This window comes from Betta splendens, chromosome 2 (assembly GCF_900634795.4).
Source record: "Betta splendens chromosome 2, fBetSpl5.4, whole genome shotgun sequence".
Classification (NCBI taxonomy): domain Eukaryota; kingdom Metazoa; phylum Chordata; class Actinopteri; order Anabantiformes; family Osphronemidae; genus Betta; species Betta splendens.
The window spans coordinates 3,722,041-3,737,629 of record NC_040882.2 but is presented as its reverse complement, the minus strand read 5'-3'; the positions used below and the strand labels follow the sequence as shown (position 1 = coordinate 3,737,629).

Sequence of the window (15,589 nt, the reverse complement as noted above, 5' to 3'; positions counted from 1 at the left end):
TGACGTCTCACAGTGTCGGCTGTGAAATTTTGAATTGTTTACAGTGCTACAATAAAACCGATAAGATATCGTTATGAAAAGAAAAATCTATCTACTATTTTAAAGACCGTATAAATGGAAAGAGAGAAAAAAACTTGGAATTGAATGACACCAGTCATTCCAGTAGATGGCAGTACCTAATCAGTAAAACTGTCATGAATTATCGTAGAGGAAGAACAGCACCGCGCATGTGCACAGGGAGCGTAAGCATATGGATGATCTAAAATGACTTTGTAGTGTAGTTATAATTAAGTATACACTCTTTATTGTATAACATGGCTCTCGTGCCGTACACGGAGACTTCGTTTCCGGCGCTGTCCAAGCTCCACAATGCATCAGCTCACTTTCGTTTTGCCAACCGCGATCTTCATTTAGCTCAGGACTGGAAGAAGCTCGGTGTAGCAGCGGTTGTCTGGGATGCGGTAAGACGGAAGTCACTGTTTCTGTTGTCCATTGAAATCGTCATGCACACATGTGAATGCTACATCCTGACTTACTTCTTCAGGCAGTTGTGATGTGCATGTATCTGGAAATGGGGCAAGTTGATCTGAAGGGAAAGGTGGCAATTGAACTGGGAGCTGGAACTGGTCTGGTGGGGATTGTAGCAGCCTTATTAGGTGAGTGGATCATTATGAATCATTTCTAACCCCTCTCGTATGATGTGGGTCCTTAATGTGTGTCCGTTACATGTGGTTTCTAGGTTCAACAGTTACAATCACTGATAGAGAACCTGCTCTGGATTTGCTCTCTGCCAACGTGAGGACTAACCTTCCCCCAGAACTCCATGAATCAGTGGCAGTGTCTGAGCTGACCTGGGGTGAGAACCTTCAACGTTACCCAGCGGGGGGGTTTGATCTGGTTCTGGGAGCAGACATTGTTTACCTGGAGGACACCTTTGTGCCGTTGCTGCAGACTCTCGAGCACGTGTGCTCTGACCTCTCTGTGGTGCTGCTGGCCTGTAAGATCCGCTATGAGCGAGACACTAACTTCTTGGCCATGCTCAGTCAGCGGTTTAGAACTGAAGAGGTCTATTATGAGAAACAAAGAGACATTCACATATTCAAAGCTTGGAAACTTCCACCTGTGAGAGACTTGTAACTTAATTTGCTTAGTAATAATTTTGTATAAAGATCAAATAAAAGCCCCTCAAAACGTACCAGAAACATTTTTATTAACAGCTGCCAAAAACATAATATTTGAATAGCTCTAACATAATGCACTGTTATATAAGTTGATGCTGACATTTGTGAATACAAAATTAATCAAAAGCAACATAAAAAAAGCATACTGCAATGACTATACATAATACCTAAAAGAATACAATATGGCATTCCATTATCAATTTAGTTCACGGTCTGGTTTGGTCAGCCTTGACAGTCTGTTTGCAGCTTTGTTTGATAGGTGCAACCAAGTTAACACTCAACACTTCACACAACATACAAGTGTCTGAATATGATCGATGCACAGTGATGCTTTTGTCATTACGAAGCCACAAAACTGCTGCTGAGACTCTGATTATTGGGTGGCGGTGCGGCGTTCAAAGAAGAGCTCGGAGGTGCTCCACGGTGCAGCGGCAGGCTGTGCCTGGTCAGTGCTGCTTGGAGGCCTCCTACTCAGTCATGTGAAATGTAGTAGGATTGTATTTGCAAGGTAAATGCACATGCCACTCTGTAATCCTGTAAACACGACATGGGGACAGTCTTTGCTGACACCTACAAGGCTAGTTTGTTCCTATGGATTTTAAAAAGTATGCGTGTGTAAATGGTATTTCAGTTTTCCTGTATTAAAATAAGAATATTTTAACATGGGAATAACAAAGATGGTAATTCATATATTTGTACTCTCTAAACTAAAGCCATAGGAAGCCAGTTAAAAAGTGGTGAAGCTGTCCTTTAAGACACACTCATCACATGAAGTCCTGTTATCTCCTGATTCATATTAACAACTCAATATTTCAGACTTTCCCCAGTAGCAAAAGGTGAGGACATTACATAAAAATAGACGGTCTATTGATCCAGTGACGAAGCCTATGTCCAAATTATGTTTAGTTTACAAGAGCATTTTCATTGCATAACAAGTAAGGCTCATTATTAAAAATCCAGGAATTAACACAAATTAAAAGTAATCCATTAAACAAAATAATGGGTAAAACACTTTAAACCCAGCCACATTAGGTTAATGTTTTTTTTACACTATATATTTACGAGCAGCAGCTCGTTTCTATTCTCGTTTTTTTTTCTTCACACAACTCAGGGTATGTTGCTCAATTAAAGGACCTTGTTTACCCTGAGCCATGGTGACCAGTGTCCTCTTGGAGCAACAAATGTACATATACAAAGGAAAAATAGTCCTTCTATAAATTTAACAACAAACCATTTAAAAAAAGAAACATGTTCAGTGAGATGTAATAATGCGATTGGGAACATGCATTGCAAACTGTACACATTTCATGAGCTCAGTAACGGCCAACATTCCAATACATTTCATTCTTGATGTAATTGTCACTGGTTTTTGGATTTAAAAAGATTGAGTTCCTTTACTGCTGTACTTGTTTGCATTGAATTTTTGAAGCTGCAGTTAACTTGACAACTATTACTCCATCCAACTTAATGATTACTTGTTTGTTCATGTCAAAGTCAGTGAAAGTAAAAAAGAAGCATATGACATTAATGCAAGCAGATAACCTTATACAATGAACAAAATACAGCTCAAAGATAAAATGTCCATGACCATCTACTGTTCCAAGCAGAAGTAACAGATGTTACAGCAAACGCTCCGTTACAATTTCAAATGCTGCACACATAAAGGTAACCTCTCCGGATGCTCAAGCGTTAGGGAGGTTAACCGATAAAAAGTCCCATGGTGGGTGGTGATGTGATTACCCGGTTGCTGGTGATGTTGCCCAGTTTGTCCAGGCACCAGTGACTGGAATGCTTCCCTTTGGTGGCACAAAACAAGAACAGCCTTGACGTCTGTCCTATCACTTCACCACAAGGACCCTGTGTAGTCTCCTCCACATTGCCTTACCCTTTAATGGGAAATTGATGCGAATGGATTTAAAATCTCAACTTTTTAAAAAGAAAGCTAGAGTAGAAAAGGGAGAGTGGCATCCAGGTGCATGGCTCTATGCTGAGTCTCTGTACAGAGGGGCACCTGTCGAGCACCTGGGAGGCATTTGGTTGATGTTTCTACTCTGATTTGTGGCAGTACAAGTCTTTGAGGGCTTTGAGTTCCTCGATCAGCGTTTTGTTCTGGTTTTCCAGCACAGCCACGCGGTTCTCCAGACACTTGACGTACTCCTTCTTCTTCCTGCGACATTCCCGGGCAGCCTCTCTGCGTAAAATAAATACCGTGCATTAGTTTAGATTAAAATATATTAGGCACGCTCTGAAAGTCAAGCCACTGCTAGCCTTAAGCACAACAGCTACACAACCGCTCTCCTCCTCACTTCTCCCTTGATTAGTAAATCTTAAAATGCTCTAGTCCAACCCGTGCCAAGTTTGTCAACAATAAAATAGGTTCACTTTATCGTTGGTATTATGTATGCCAGTGTGTAGGTAAGGAAAATGCAACCTGAATGAAAGCTTAATCGCGTGCACACATTGCCTTGTGATGTTCAAGATCTTAACACAGCATCTTAATCTCAACTTTTACATGATGTTGTATTATTATGTAAAAGTCATCACTTGACTTCAAACATTCTTACCTGTTTTTCATGAGTCTGACTTCTCTTTTACGTGTCACTTCTTCAGTGCCTCCTGCTGTACCTAGTGCAGGGGAAGTGGCCATAACCACTCCCGGAGTGATGGCGCTGGTGGGGCCTGTGCGTATCTGATAGGCCTGGACATCACCAGAGGCAGCTGCCAGACAGACAGTGGCAATTAGACCGAAAATTCACAGTAGATTAAGCAGAACTAATATATGAACTAACATATTTTCCTCACTGTATAACTCTTTCATCTTAAAGTAAGTTTATCACCATATTATGTTCAACTTTTAGCCCACCTTGCACAACCACCTGGTTGCTGGGAACTAGGATTTGCTGCCCGTCACTGGTCTGAGCGTACTGCAGGATGGTGGCACCAGGCTGAGCTGCAGCAGCGTTGGCCATGGTCAATACACCATCTGTACCATTATTGGCCAACTGGATAGCTCCACCCTGGGTAATGGCAACTGCAGAAGGACAAGTGTTAAAATCAAGAAATTTAACTTTTATTTTTTTAATTATTTTAAACCATTAAATAAATCAAAAGTAGTATTGGGACAGACTCTACATGAAATTTTTTTTTGTAAAAGCAGGAAACATGACACCTTTTTAAAAAACAAAAAAACTACTTTCCTGTATCACAGTTTAAAAAGTACTTACTGTACTGGCCACTGCTGGTCTGATAGATGGGAGTGGGCATAGTGACTGTGGTAATGGCAGGGGCAGAATCATCCTCTGACTTCTCTTCCTCAATTCGAGGCACTGCTGGCGCATCTGACGATAAGTCGTTCAAAATCTTCCTGTGAGGCAGAAAAGACACAAATCTCAACAAACCAAACTTCATAATTATAAAAATACATTGTTGTTGCACAGCTTTGTGCAGCAGTTGATGGAATGTCGTACAATCAGAGAAATAAGTTTACTAGGCAGATGTTTGTAGTAAATAAAATGCCTTTTAATTTATGACAGATTCAAAACTTTGTTGATTAGATGTTACACAGACCTGTATGAAGGCCTTCTGGACAGGATCTCTCGCCTCTTCTGAGAATCTGTCACACTGTCCACAGACTCCTGAGAGTCCTCACTTTCAGCAACAGTGGAAATCTGGAAGTCAACAAAATGCATGTGATTTAACTTATAAGTTCAAACTGCTAGCAATGAAGCAAAACTAAAATATTTTGTAATACTTGTATAATATGAAATGTATACTTTTCTCCTCACCTGTACTGTCTGGACTTGTGGAGACTGGATGACAGAAGACTGAGCAGCTTGAATCACTCCATGCACTTGGACTGTCTGACCATTTGGTAACTGCACAAGCGTGAGAGTGGGGCTGCCTGAGGACACCTGACCCGCTGCTAGCGACGTCTGCAACCAGCACAACCCACAATTACACACTGCCTGGAAATGACGATGCAGCCTGGACTGCACAGTGTAAGCTTGAAGTGATTATCAGGGTCACCTGGGCCAGGGTGATCTGCTGGGCCTCAGACTCCGAGACAGCTGTTTCACCACTTTGCTGTGTGTCTGCACCTGCTTCCATGCTCATTTAAAATCTGCAGACGTAACAAACATAGCATATATCATAGCGCTAGAAAATATAAGTCAATAAGCTGTTTAAACAAGACACACTCACAAAAGTCTTATGCACAACTTTGATGCATGTAGATGCCCTAAAGGAGGGTGTGGCTATGTAATTCATTTATGAAACACTGCAAACTTAGACAGGAAGTTTTTTTTTAATTTAATCTAATTTAAAATCGCACAGCATACATTATGATTTAGACTTGAGAGTATCACCTTAACGTTAAAATACCAAAAATATACTCTTACATCATACGGCTCCCTCTAAAAAAATCTCCAAGGCTAACGCTAGCTGCTAGCAGAAAAGCTCCAGTTTGCATGCTAGCAAGCTAATAATAATACACTCAGTGTCGGCGTGGTGAGCAGCCGGTTATCGTTTATTGTTGTCGGACTGTTACGAGCTCGGGGTCGCTGTCAGGTTTGCTGCGAGACTCAATTACAGCCCGTGCTAAGCTAATATTGCTAGCTCGCTAGCTGTGATGCTATGGAGGGAAATGTCTGCATGCACACAAGCCAGTTTTCTTTGCAACCGGGACGCCCCACTTTCACTAAGCAGTAAGTTGCGGGAATTCGTGATTACAACAGTGTGGAAGCAATTACCCGTACGTGGCGTCTGCTTCTGTAACTTATTCCCAGTTCATAAAAGCGAAATCAAGCCCACTCCCATATTAATATATCTCAGTTGTGGTACAAGCCAGCGAGCCTTGCAGAGACTGACTCATTTTGTGAGCCTCTGCAACGCCGCCGCCATGATCTCTTTGTTGGCTTTGTGCGGATAATAGGCGTAAATAACTTCTCTGGGCAGCCATCTATCTGTTTAGCAAACATCGGATGCGTATCCTCTTACCAACACAGACTCGCTTCGTCACTCCCGGCTCTGCGGAGCTCCACTTTTATTCAGACCGACACGTAAGAGACCGCGTCAGGCTACACCTCCGTCGCGTCACCGAGAACAACAACACGGAGAGGAGGACGAGGGAGACGACGACAGCGAAAAATCATCTCTATCGACAGGGCGCGAGCGAACACGGAAGTGGTCGGAAAGTCACGAAGCTCGCCGAGGGGACGAGGAAGAGCGACGGACATAGCCGAAGTAAGAGCTTGATTTTTTTTCAGGAGCGTAGCCAGGAAACTTAAATATCCACCTATGTATGTATGAATCTATGAATTTACAAATCTATAAATCTATGAATCTATCGGTCTGTCTGTCTGTCTGTCTGAAGAGAAGCTTTTTCTGTAATTGTGCTTTTTGCGCATTTTGTCTTACAATTCAAGTAGCCTGTAATATAACAATAATATATTACTGGCCACTCACTAACTAAATTATTAAATTATTAAATTAAGCCGTGGTTTTAATTCACGTGCTGCACACCTAGTCTGACGCATGGTGGCAGCAAAGTCTTTTATTACTTCCTTCTTACAGCGTCTGCTGCGTATGTTACTTTTAAGCCAGCCTGAATTGATCAGTTATGAATTTGATTGTCTTCATTCTGGTGTTGATTTTGCACCACTAACCCCACATTGTGATTTTTCCAATGAGAAACAAGTGTACCCCCACCATGTAATACATATTATGTACTATTTACAGCCCCTGTGATTCACATTACATTTGCTTCTCCTTGGTTGTCAACTCGAGCCATAAAACCTCCTCATTAACCGTGTCATCCGCCGTGCGAGGGCCGCTGCTGTAGGAGCGGAATGGGTTCTAAGCTGCGGCAGCTGGTCAAAATCCTGCGGGGAAAATGAGACTTCAGACCAATTTATGACCATCATCTCAATGTGCGAGGTCATTTCGGAGGCGTCTTCGTAAACACACGCACACACACACTCGCGGGACGTTCGGCGTGCGCATCCTCACCTGTCGAGTGATTGACTGCGCCGGTGGAGCAAGCGTATTCACTGGTGTCCAAACCAATCTTGTGCCCTTTACTATAAAAAGTAAGCCGAAAGCTGAAACAAATCTAGCTACAAATGTCTTGAATTGTGCACTTTTATGTTCAAAGTGAAGGAACGATAAGAAACCGCGCGGTCACCTATTCACTCCTAAAGCAAATGCAATTTGTCACAGGTAGCCTTTGTATGGGCTCCTAAGGCCTCGTCAGTGACTTCATTAGCATTTTCCTAAACCCAGTGTGCATTCAATTTATTAGCAGCATGTATATACAATCATTATAGAGAAGAAAATCCATTGTACATAATTTCAATTGATGTGTGTGTATATGAATAGTTATATAATATCGCTGTTAAAATTTGGCTTTAACTTAATCACATAGAAAGTGTGTTTCATAAAAACAACAACAACTCTAAATATATACTGTATATTAAAAGGCATTTCCACCTAAAAGTTTTCAGTAAGAACTCATCAAAATATGAAAAGTTTTTTAGGGTCTGTAACTAGACAATTTAATCATGTGATTATTTTCTCTATGACTTCTATAAGATAGAAACATCACAAGATAATAAAGAATGCCCATCAACAAAAGGCTTTTTGTAATCAAAGTCTAACCAGATTAAAGAAACCAGTGTGGGGAGGTAGAATCTGTGAAGGTTTTGCCATATTTGCATTCGATCAATTATTAAACTTGTTGCAGATTAATTTCCTCCGGCTTGACTAATCTTCTTAGCTCCACATTTTGGTATGAATAAATGTTAATTTAGTTCCTTTCTGTCACTCAAACCCAAAGGCTTTTCACATGTGCTGATAAAAACACACCAATGCACAAACACAATCAGGCGGCATTATTCACTTCTTTATCACACCACCATCACGTTTTCCTTTCCTGAGTGCGTATGAGCGTGGTTAGCGTGCCTGGTGATTAAAGCCAATTTTTTTTTTCATTCTGCTGCAAACGGCTGATGATTTCTGGTGCAGAATATCTGATTGCCAGGTTTGCCCGAGCACTCTGCGGTAACCCGGCTCCTGAAACACCCACAAAGAGCAGAGCAGAGCGGAGTGATGCCACAGACGTCCAAAATGGTGTAGGAAGAGCATGGGAGATTAATCTTCAGAATATGAAGTAGACTGACTCCAATTCATAGGCCTTTCCACTTCCTCTAAACCCAGCTGTCAAAGCCTCTGGCTTAACACAAGTCTCCAAAACCCCATCGACAGCAGGCTCTGAACCATTTACTGTTTCACCTATTTCTTTGCATTCTGCTCTTTTCGGGTTCCTTCCTCCTTTGTGTGTGTGTGTGAGTGTGTGTGTGTGTCCCTCTTTTTCCTTCATGTCTTTTTTTTTTCCAAAGTGCACACAGCGATATGAAAAATCATGACCCTAACCAAATCATGGCCCGAGGCGGTGCATGTAACAAGCGCACCTCGATATCAGGCATGTCCTCTCAGCATGGAGCCGCAATATTGAGTGTGTTAATAATATGGCTGATATATTCTGTCAACATTGGCACCGCGTTTTAAATGCAACCCCCAGCCAAAGCGAGCGGAAATATCACACCTGCCACTCAAGCAGGGCATTGTGGGAGATATCAGCTCATAGGGGCATCCAGGAGGCCATGTGGCAGTGTCCAGAGAGAAGCTGCATATGAATACAGAGACAAAAACATGCAGCGCATTTGAATACCACTGACCTTAATATGCATGCTTTTCATTGTAGGTCGAATTACCTGAATCGCATATGAACCAGTGCACCTGGCTGGGGTTGCCATGGATACTAGGCCCCACAGTCTGTCTTTCTGTCTCTATCACACACGCACACGCATGCACACGCACACACAGTACGTGGTTCTCAAATCTGAAGATGTGAGTTTTAAAGATATCTAGTATAATATTGCGCTGCTGAGGTGCAGTGTCAAGCTGCTGCTGGAAGGCAGGGAAGTTATCTAACACACAGAGATTGTGCTGACCCAGGACCTCTTGCTAATCTAGGCTGTAGGCAACACCGTGTATTAGGCGTTCTCAATCAATCCGTCAAGGTGTCAGCTCCTCCCTCCCTCTGTATCTTTTCCTCCTGCCAGGATTTTTTTCACCCACTCATCTCCATCGACATCATACGAGGTACTGGCCACTGCAACCGTTCCTCCTCCAACGAAAATCCACATTGGAAGTTCAGAGAGATAGAGATAATATGATGATAAGATGTACATATACATACAGTATATACACACCATAATGTAAATTAGCTAGTGTGTGTGTGTGTGTGTGTGTGTGTGTGTGTGTGTGTGTGTGTGTGTGTGTGTGTGTGTGTGTGTGTGTGTGTGTGTGTGTGTGTGTGTGTGTGTGTGTGTGTGTGTGCATGCTGCTGCACTGCTCCTTCCCGTCATAACATGTCATTCTGGACACTATTACTCCCAGCAGAGGCCGACACTGCAGCTCGGCGACACAGAGCATAAGGTCATCTGTCAAGCAGCCAAGGAAATTGTGTGTTTGTGGTGTGAGAATGAGCGAAAGCCTGACTTTTTGATAGGACATTTGGGCGTGTGCTGTTTTTACATGGAACGCGGGCGTTTGTGATTGAGTGCGAGGGTGTGTTTTAATAGAAAGGTATATAAAGGCCCTCCGAGGTTGTCATTCACGCTGGCAGACCTCTGCTACCTTGCAAACCCCACTCTCATCTCTCACCTCCTGCTGCTGCTGAGTTCAAAGGTTTCCATGACTACCGGCGCTCCCAGTGGGATCGCAACGCGCTCTGCCCCGGAGCCATGGAGGCAGGCGTGTTTGGCAGGTGGGGAGGATCTGGCGGCCTTTGACCCGTCAAGGTCTTACCAGTGGGGAGGAGGAGCGGGGGGGGGGTTGAGGGAACAGGTCCGTGCCTGGTTGTAAATTCAACTGATCCAAACTGAGAGGTATCAGGTTGTGGGTGGAGTGGCCTCATTGCTTCCGGGCCCGGTGACTTGTGCCGTCTGCCTCCTGCATTTCAGGGGGCTCTGGGTGATAGAGATAGCCTCCTTCTAATCCGCCGAGTCTCCCTCACCTCGCCTCCTCCGTGTTTCTCAGATAGTGCATCTTTTGTGTCAGATCTGTGCAGCTGTCACCGCTGCTGCTTGTAAGGATGATGCTGGCTTTGTGTGGGTTTGTTTGTGTGGTGTGTAAATGTGACACAGAGGTGCACACACACACACACACACACACACGCACACACACACACACACACACACACGCACACACACACACACACACACACACGCACACACACACACACACACACACACACACACACACACACACACAAAGCAAAAACAGAGAGTGAGGCACCCATGGGGCAGGGAATGTCACAAATATCATATACATCTGAAATATTCATTCTAGACAGTAAATATCAGAGCTTTTGACAAATTCTCCAGCTGAAAAATGAGTTCAGGTTCACTCTGCAAACAGCTTATTTTGAAATTATTCTACTTTGTGGCCATTAATTAGCATCTTCTACTGCGTCCTGTTCTGTCTCACTGTTTCCAGTGAGTCTTGCATGTAACATATTTCAAGCTCGCCACGGGGCTCACTTATCTTCTCTCTTTACATGCTCAGAAGAAGACAATCCCACATATCCGCGCGCGTCTCCGTGCCCACGGATGCATACGGGAATAGGAGGTGACAGTTAGGAGACGCGTTATTTACTGCGCGGCCCAGGCGACCTGTCCGTCCTCACGTTCGGCCCCAGCAGATTAAGATGCAGCCGCTGGCGGCTGCCAGAGCGGGCTAAGATTGATGGGAAACACAGGGGCCACAGAGGCCCCGCAGAATCCTGAACAGAGCCTGTGGGTACCAGCCAGCCGCGCTGCCGGCAGAGAGCAGCTCCTCTCTCTCTCTCTCTCTCTTGTCACCCTTCTCTCTATCTTTTTTTTCAGACCTTTCTTTATCGCTCTGTTGCTCTCCCTGGCATTTCTTTTCTCTCTGTCACTCTTTGGCGCTCTCTGCATCCCTGTTTTGCCGCCTCTCTGTCATTCTATCGCCCCTCCTCTGTCCCCCCCCCCCCCCCCCCGCTACTAGTCTCTCTCGCAGCCCCCCTGAAGACGCTGTCTCAGCAGCTTTAGTAGATTTGGATGTCATGGAACTGCAGGTGTGTCAGCATCGTGTGTGTGTGTTTGTGTGTGTGTGTGTGTGGGGGGGGGTGGTGGCAAAAGTGAGAAGTAATATGCTTCCAATAAATAATTCTCCAGTTAAGATGGGTAGCAGGAAAGTTAACGTGGACATGGACGCATGTGCAAGCGTGCGTGTGCGTACGAGCACTAAGACGGATCCATTGCAGCATCCAGGCCGTCCACACGACTACAGACTTTGAGCTGAGGGCGGGGAAAAAAATCTGCATATGTGTTCTCTGGTCACACCAAAATTCTGATGTAGCAGTGATGGAAGAGGGAAAAAATGAGAACGGAAGATGGATGCTCGTATGTGTGTGTGCCGCCGCTTATATGCTGAACAAACTGCACTGGCAGGGTTTTTGTTGGAGTCCCCAGGGCTGAAGACGCATGAGTCAGCGGCCAGTAGGATTTATAGCCAATTGATTAAATTAGCATTTGTTCTGCGACTGGGGAAGCAGCTTGTCAGTATACTAAACATACACTGAGGCGCACACACACAGACTCGCACGCGGGCCGACCAACGCGCACCTGTGCACCGGCGGCGGGGAAGAAACCCAGACAGAGAGAAACAAGGCGAGAAAAAAAAAAAAAAAGGAATCCGCTAAGAAGCGCTTGGACAATTAGCAATGATGTCAATAAGTCAACATGATTAACATGGGGATCACTGGGATGTAAATACTGGAAGGAACACGGAGCTCACTCCCACGTGCCTCCTTCCTGAGCAGCTCCTTCACGCAGGCGATGCGGCGGGCGGGCGGGCGGGCAAGGGGGTCGCACGCGCCGGGCTTGCTGACAAGCCTCTTTTTATGACATTCATCAAAGCCATCTGCCATTTTCCGCTCAATTAATTTGTTATGGGAAGTGGGATCAATTAAGTGCGCACCGTAATGGCTTTATATCCTTGTTTCCCTTTTATAGCCCAATATTTTCTGTGCTCCACTCTGGCATGAAAAGGCGAAATCGATATCCAAAGCTATTTTCCTCTCCCGTGGACTAATTTGTTTTTGCCACTCTCTTCCTGGCATGATAAACTGGCTGTGACGAGGGGGTGAGGGCGAGGGGACGGGCCAAACACGACCCCGCGGCCCGGCCAACGGGCGAACTGGACCGGGCGCCTCCCAAACGCAGCCCGAGGATCCGAGGAGCGGGACGCGTCCAGGCGGCCGAGGTCTCATCTGAATGTCAGGAGCAGCGTCGCGTCCCACACTCCCCTGAAGACGCGACAGCATCAAGAGGGATTGACCTTGGTCCGGCCATCATCCGGCGCATGGAGAGGAGACAGTGAGTGGCTTAGGCGAGGGCCGCGATGAGGACAATGAGCGGAGCCGTTGGTTTGACAGCGGGGGGCGGCAGCATTAGCACGGGTGTCACGAGTCGCCGGCGTGCGTGAAGCTATTGATCCCCTCCCCCGTTAGGCCTCCTGAAGGCTTTGATGATACCACGAAGGAGTGGAGGAGCAGCGTGGGCGTGTTTGAGCCCTCGCGTGACTTCAGAGCAGGCTGAGCGGCCATCATTACTCAGGGAGCATGCCTGATGACATCGCCTTATTGATTTTCACATCATCTGCTCGGGATGTGCTTTGGAGGCCGCGTCTTAAACCGAGGCAACTCGAGTGTCACCTTGTTTTGTGTCGGCGGCCTCGCAGAGGTCCCATGTGTCCATGCGTGGGATGAACGGCGCTATGTTAAAACTGGGTCGTATTTACCATATATGGTAATGTACAGCTCATCGGTCGCTGGACATGGCCACGCATCCAAATCGCCTGAAGGATTATGGGTAAGTAAAATGGGATCTGCTATTGAGAAGAAGTTTGTCAGACGAGCTGGTCGATTGAAGCAGGAAAATAAAAGTGTATCTTCATTGGAAAACTGTGTTGAAATTGTTTGAAGGCCGCTGTAAAGTGAGTCAATAATGTGTGTTTGCTGCAGTTTTGTCTTCGCCCCAGAGGTCACACATTCCCATTGTTCTCTGAGGTGCATTAATGCTGTTGTTGCTACAGTGGCAAACACGATTCATCACCGGACGGACGACGAGCCTTTTAATTCGACCAAACTCTGCGGCTCCACGACGTCACACTCGTCTCCTTCGCGTTGAGAGCTGCCCTGTTCTGCTGGAACTGGAAGTGGAGAAATCAATACATATCTGCACCTAGGTTTGCCTGCCTCTGCCTCTACACAAATTTTTTGTCTTGATTCATTGCAGCTAGAAGAAATATGTAACAGTGCAGCGTGATGGGGGAAAAAAAAGGAAAACAGGACCCATTAATGGATTTTTTCAAAAACAATAGGCAGCTCGGAGCTGCTCTGGGAGGTATGACAAACCTGCAGCGGCTCCAGACAAGCGGAACCACTGGTGGTCTCACACCTTGTGTACTGGAGGCTGGCAAAAATAAATTACACTGGTTTTATCTTTTAAATATCAATAAATCTTAACGGCATTGGTGAATTGAAACATTAGTTTCATTACTGTAAACAAATGAGACCAACTACCAGTTTTTACAGTGAATTTGCATGGTGGACCACTGGGTCACACTCCGCTGGATCTTTGTACAAAACGAATGGTGTTCACCACAGAAAAAGTGCTAATAAACACATTTATTTAACATGAGCAGGGCTTTAAAATGAAGACCTGTATTAACTAATTACACTGAAACTGTAAAAGCTTAGAGCAGAACGCTCTTAATTTGAAATGATTAGTTGACGTTATGTTAAGTTTGTCATCAGCTGTCAAATTAACTTTGGCCGAATCCACACTTATTTCTTCACAATGATTCTTTTATGGCCTGAAACACATTCGCATGCGGACGGCGTTCTAGTTCACCAGAACCCGATCCTTTGAGAAGCGGCACAAAGAAGGCACCCCGCCGGTGCGGCCTTTTATTCATTCTTGATGTGGCAAAGCCAAACCGCACATGAAATAGTACGGGAGCAGTAAATATCCCGGTCTTCCCAGCCGTCTGATTGGCCGGCTCCGCGCTCCTAATCAGGCGGCCGGTGGCTGAAAACAGTGGGCGGGTGGAGGGTGAAGTTGGCGGCCCGTCAAGACCGGCCGCAGATTAAAACCCCATCGATCCGACTGTAATTTATTTATCAATTCAACTAAAAATTAAACACTGACCTCGTTCTTTGAAACCCCCCCCCCCCCTTTTAATCTTGTTGCGCGTAGTGACTTGAATACCAAGCGAGTGGTCAGACGCGGAGCCTTTTAAATGAAGAAAAAAAGAAAAGAAATGAAAAGTTAAACAAGTCTCGGGGAAACAGCATCCTCCTCTTTCTTCCTTGCACTTTAGAGTTCAAAACCAAGGCTATTAAAAGCTCTATACTTCAGCTCCTGCTATGCAGCAACTCCCAAACCCTAAGGACTTCTACTTCTGACAATAAACAACTCATACATTTCTCCCCGCTTGCACCCAAAGCTCAGTTCCCCTCTCCACCATCTGCATTCTCGTCACTCCTCCCGCTCTTCTGATCTTTTCCCCTTTTCCTGGCTATCACTGGGTGCCGTCTTTCTTTCCCACTCTTATTTTACTCACAAATGCCAAAACATACCTACATACTGTAACTTTCTTATCACCACATCAAAGCCTCGCCTCTTCTCTACGCCAACCCTTCGTCTGCACCCTCCTGTGAACCCCCCCCCTCACGGTTACAGATGTGCACAGTTTCTCTTAAAACCCAAATCCTGCTGACTGCAAAAAACAAACACTCATCTAAAAGTCTCATCCTTCCTACTGCTTCCTCTCCCATCCCACCCCTCCATCTCTGCCTCCCCCGCTCACCCCCTCCTGCTGGGCTAGAATAATAAGGCTACCTTTCCTACGCTCATGTCAAACATCCTCTCCTCCCTCGTCCCCTCACCTTGCCTCAACTCACTCCCGCTTCCTACCCTCCTCCTCACCCCTTCCTGAACCCTCCTCATGACCGGCCCTGTAATCCAATTAAAAGCACATTAGGACCAAATGAATTGCAGTAGATTTAATTAGCTGCTGACGAAGGTTGGCTGGATGGTTGGTTGGCTGGCAGCTGAGTGGGAGGACGGGGGTGCGGAGGCCCTTTGGGGAGGCCCGTGTTGTTTGCCTTTAACCCGTGGACATCGAAGGGGCGAGGAGTCAAGCCGATGCACATTTTGCATGCGCTGCTGCTCTGTACAAAAAGAAACCATTTAGCTTCTCAGACCTTGAGATTAAAGTGAGACTGGACTTAAAGGTACTGGTTCCCCGAAAAAACC

At 45.4% G+C, this 15,589-nt stretch overlaps 2 protein-coding genes across 4 annotated transcripts; one reads left to right on the top strand and one right to left on the bottom strand.

The window, feature by feature from the left end:
• The first annotated feature begins 92 nt into the window (after nt 1-92).
• Nucleotides 93-1,195, top strand: mettl21a (methyltransferase 21A, HSPA lysine). The gene is made up of 3 exons (XM_029135842.3): nt 93-461; nt 545-656; nt 740-1,195. The coding sequence occupies exons 1-3, from the start codon at nt 315-317 to the stop codon at nt 1,135-1,137; spliced, it is 657 nt and encodes a 218-aa protein (XP_028991675.1). The 5' UTR covers nt 93-314; the 3' UTR covers nt 1,138-1,195.
• Nucleotides 1,189-6,958, bottom strand: LOC114846771 (cyclic AMP-responsive element-binding protein 1-like). Of its 3 annotated transcripts, none has more exons than XM_055504942.1 (8): nt 6,937-6,958; nt 5,208-5,301; nt 4,967-5,113; nt 4,749-4,849; nt 4,406-4,545; nt 4,045-4,212; nt 3,746-3,899; nt 1,189-3,372 (listed from the first exon to the last, which is right to left on the bottom strand). In XM_055504942.1, exons 2-8 carry the CDS (start codon nt 5,292-5,294, stop codon nt 3,228-3,230), a joined length of 942 nt encoding a protein of 313 aa, XP_055360917.1. In that variant the 5' UTR covers nt 5,295-5,301; nt 6,937-6,958; the 3' UTR covers nt 1,189-3,227. The 3 variants fall into 3 exon arrangements, with proteins under 3 accessions (XP_055360917.1, XP_028991662.1, XP_055360916.1); XM_029135829.3 differs by lacking the exon at nt 6,937-6,958 and adding an exon at nt 6,177-6,322; XM_055504941.1 differs by lacking the exon at nt 6,937-6,958 and adding an exon at nt 5,930-6,123.
• Nucleotides 6,959-15,589: the final 8,631 nt, after the last annotated feature.

What these genes read in the sequence shown, in the direction of transcription:
- mettl21a (XM_029135842.3), top strand. Translation starts at nt 315, where the DNA reads ATGGCTCTCGTGCCGTACACGGAGACTTCGTTTCCGGCGCTGTCCAAG. An exon ending in CAGCGGTTGTCTGGGATGCG is followed by an intron (nt 462 to 544) that starts GTAAGACGGAAG and finishes TTACTTCTTCAG; the next exon opens with GCAGTTGTGATGTGCATGTA. An exon ending in GATTGTAGCAGCCTTATTAG is followed by an intron (nt 657 to 739) that starts GTGAGTGGATCA and finishes TGTGGTTTCTAG; the next exon opens with GTTCAACAGTTACAATCACT.
- LOC114846771 (XM_055504942.1), bottom strand. Translation starts at nt 5,294, where the DNA reads ATGAGCATGGAAGCAGGTGCAGACACACAGCAAAGTGGTGAAACAGCT. An exon ending in TCCAGAAGGCCTTCATACAG is followed by an intron (nt 4,546 to 4,748) that starts GTCTGTGTAACA and finishes TCTGCCTCACAG; the next exon opens with GAAGATTTTGAACGACTTAT. An exon ending in GTCAGACTCATGAAAAACAG is followed by an intron (nt 3,373 to 3,745) that starts GTAAGAATGTTT and finishes TATTTTACGCAG; the next exon opens with AGAGGCTGCCCGGGAATGTC.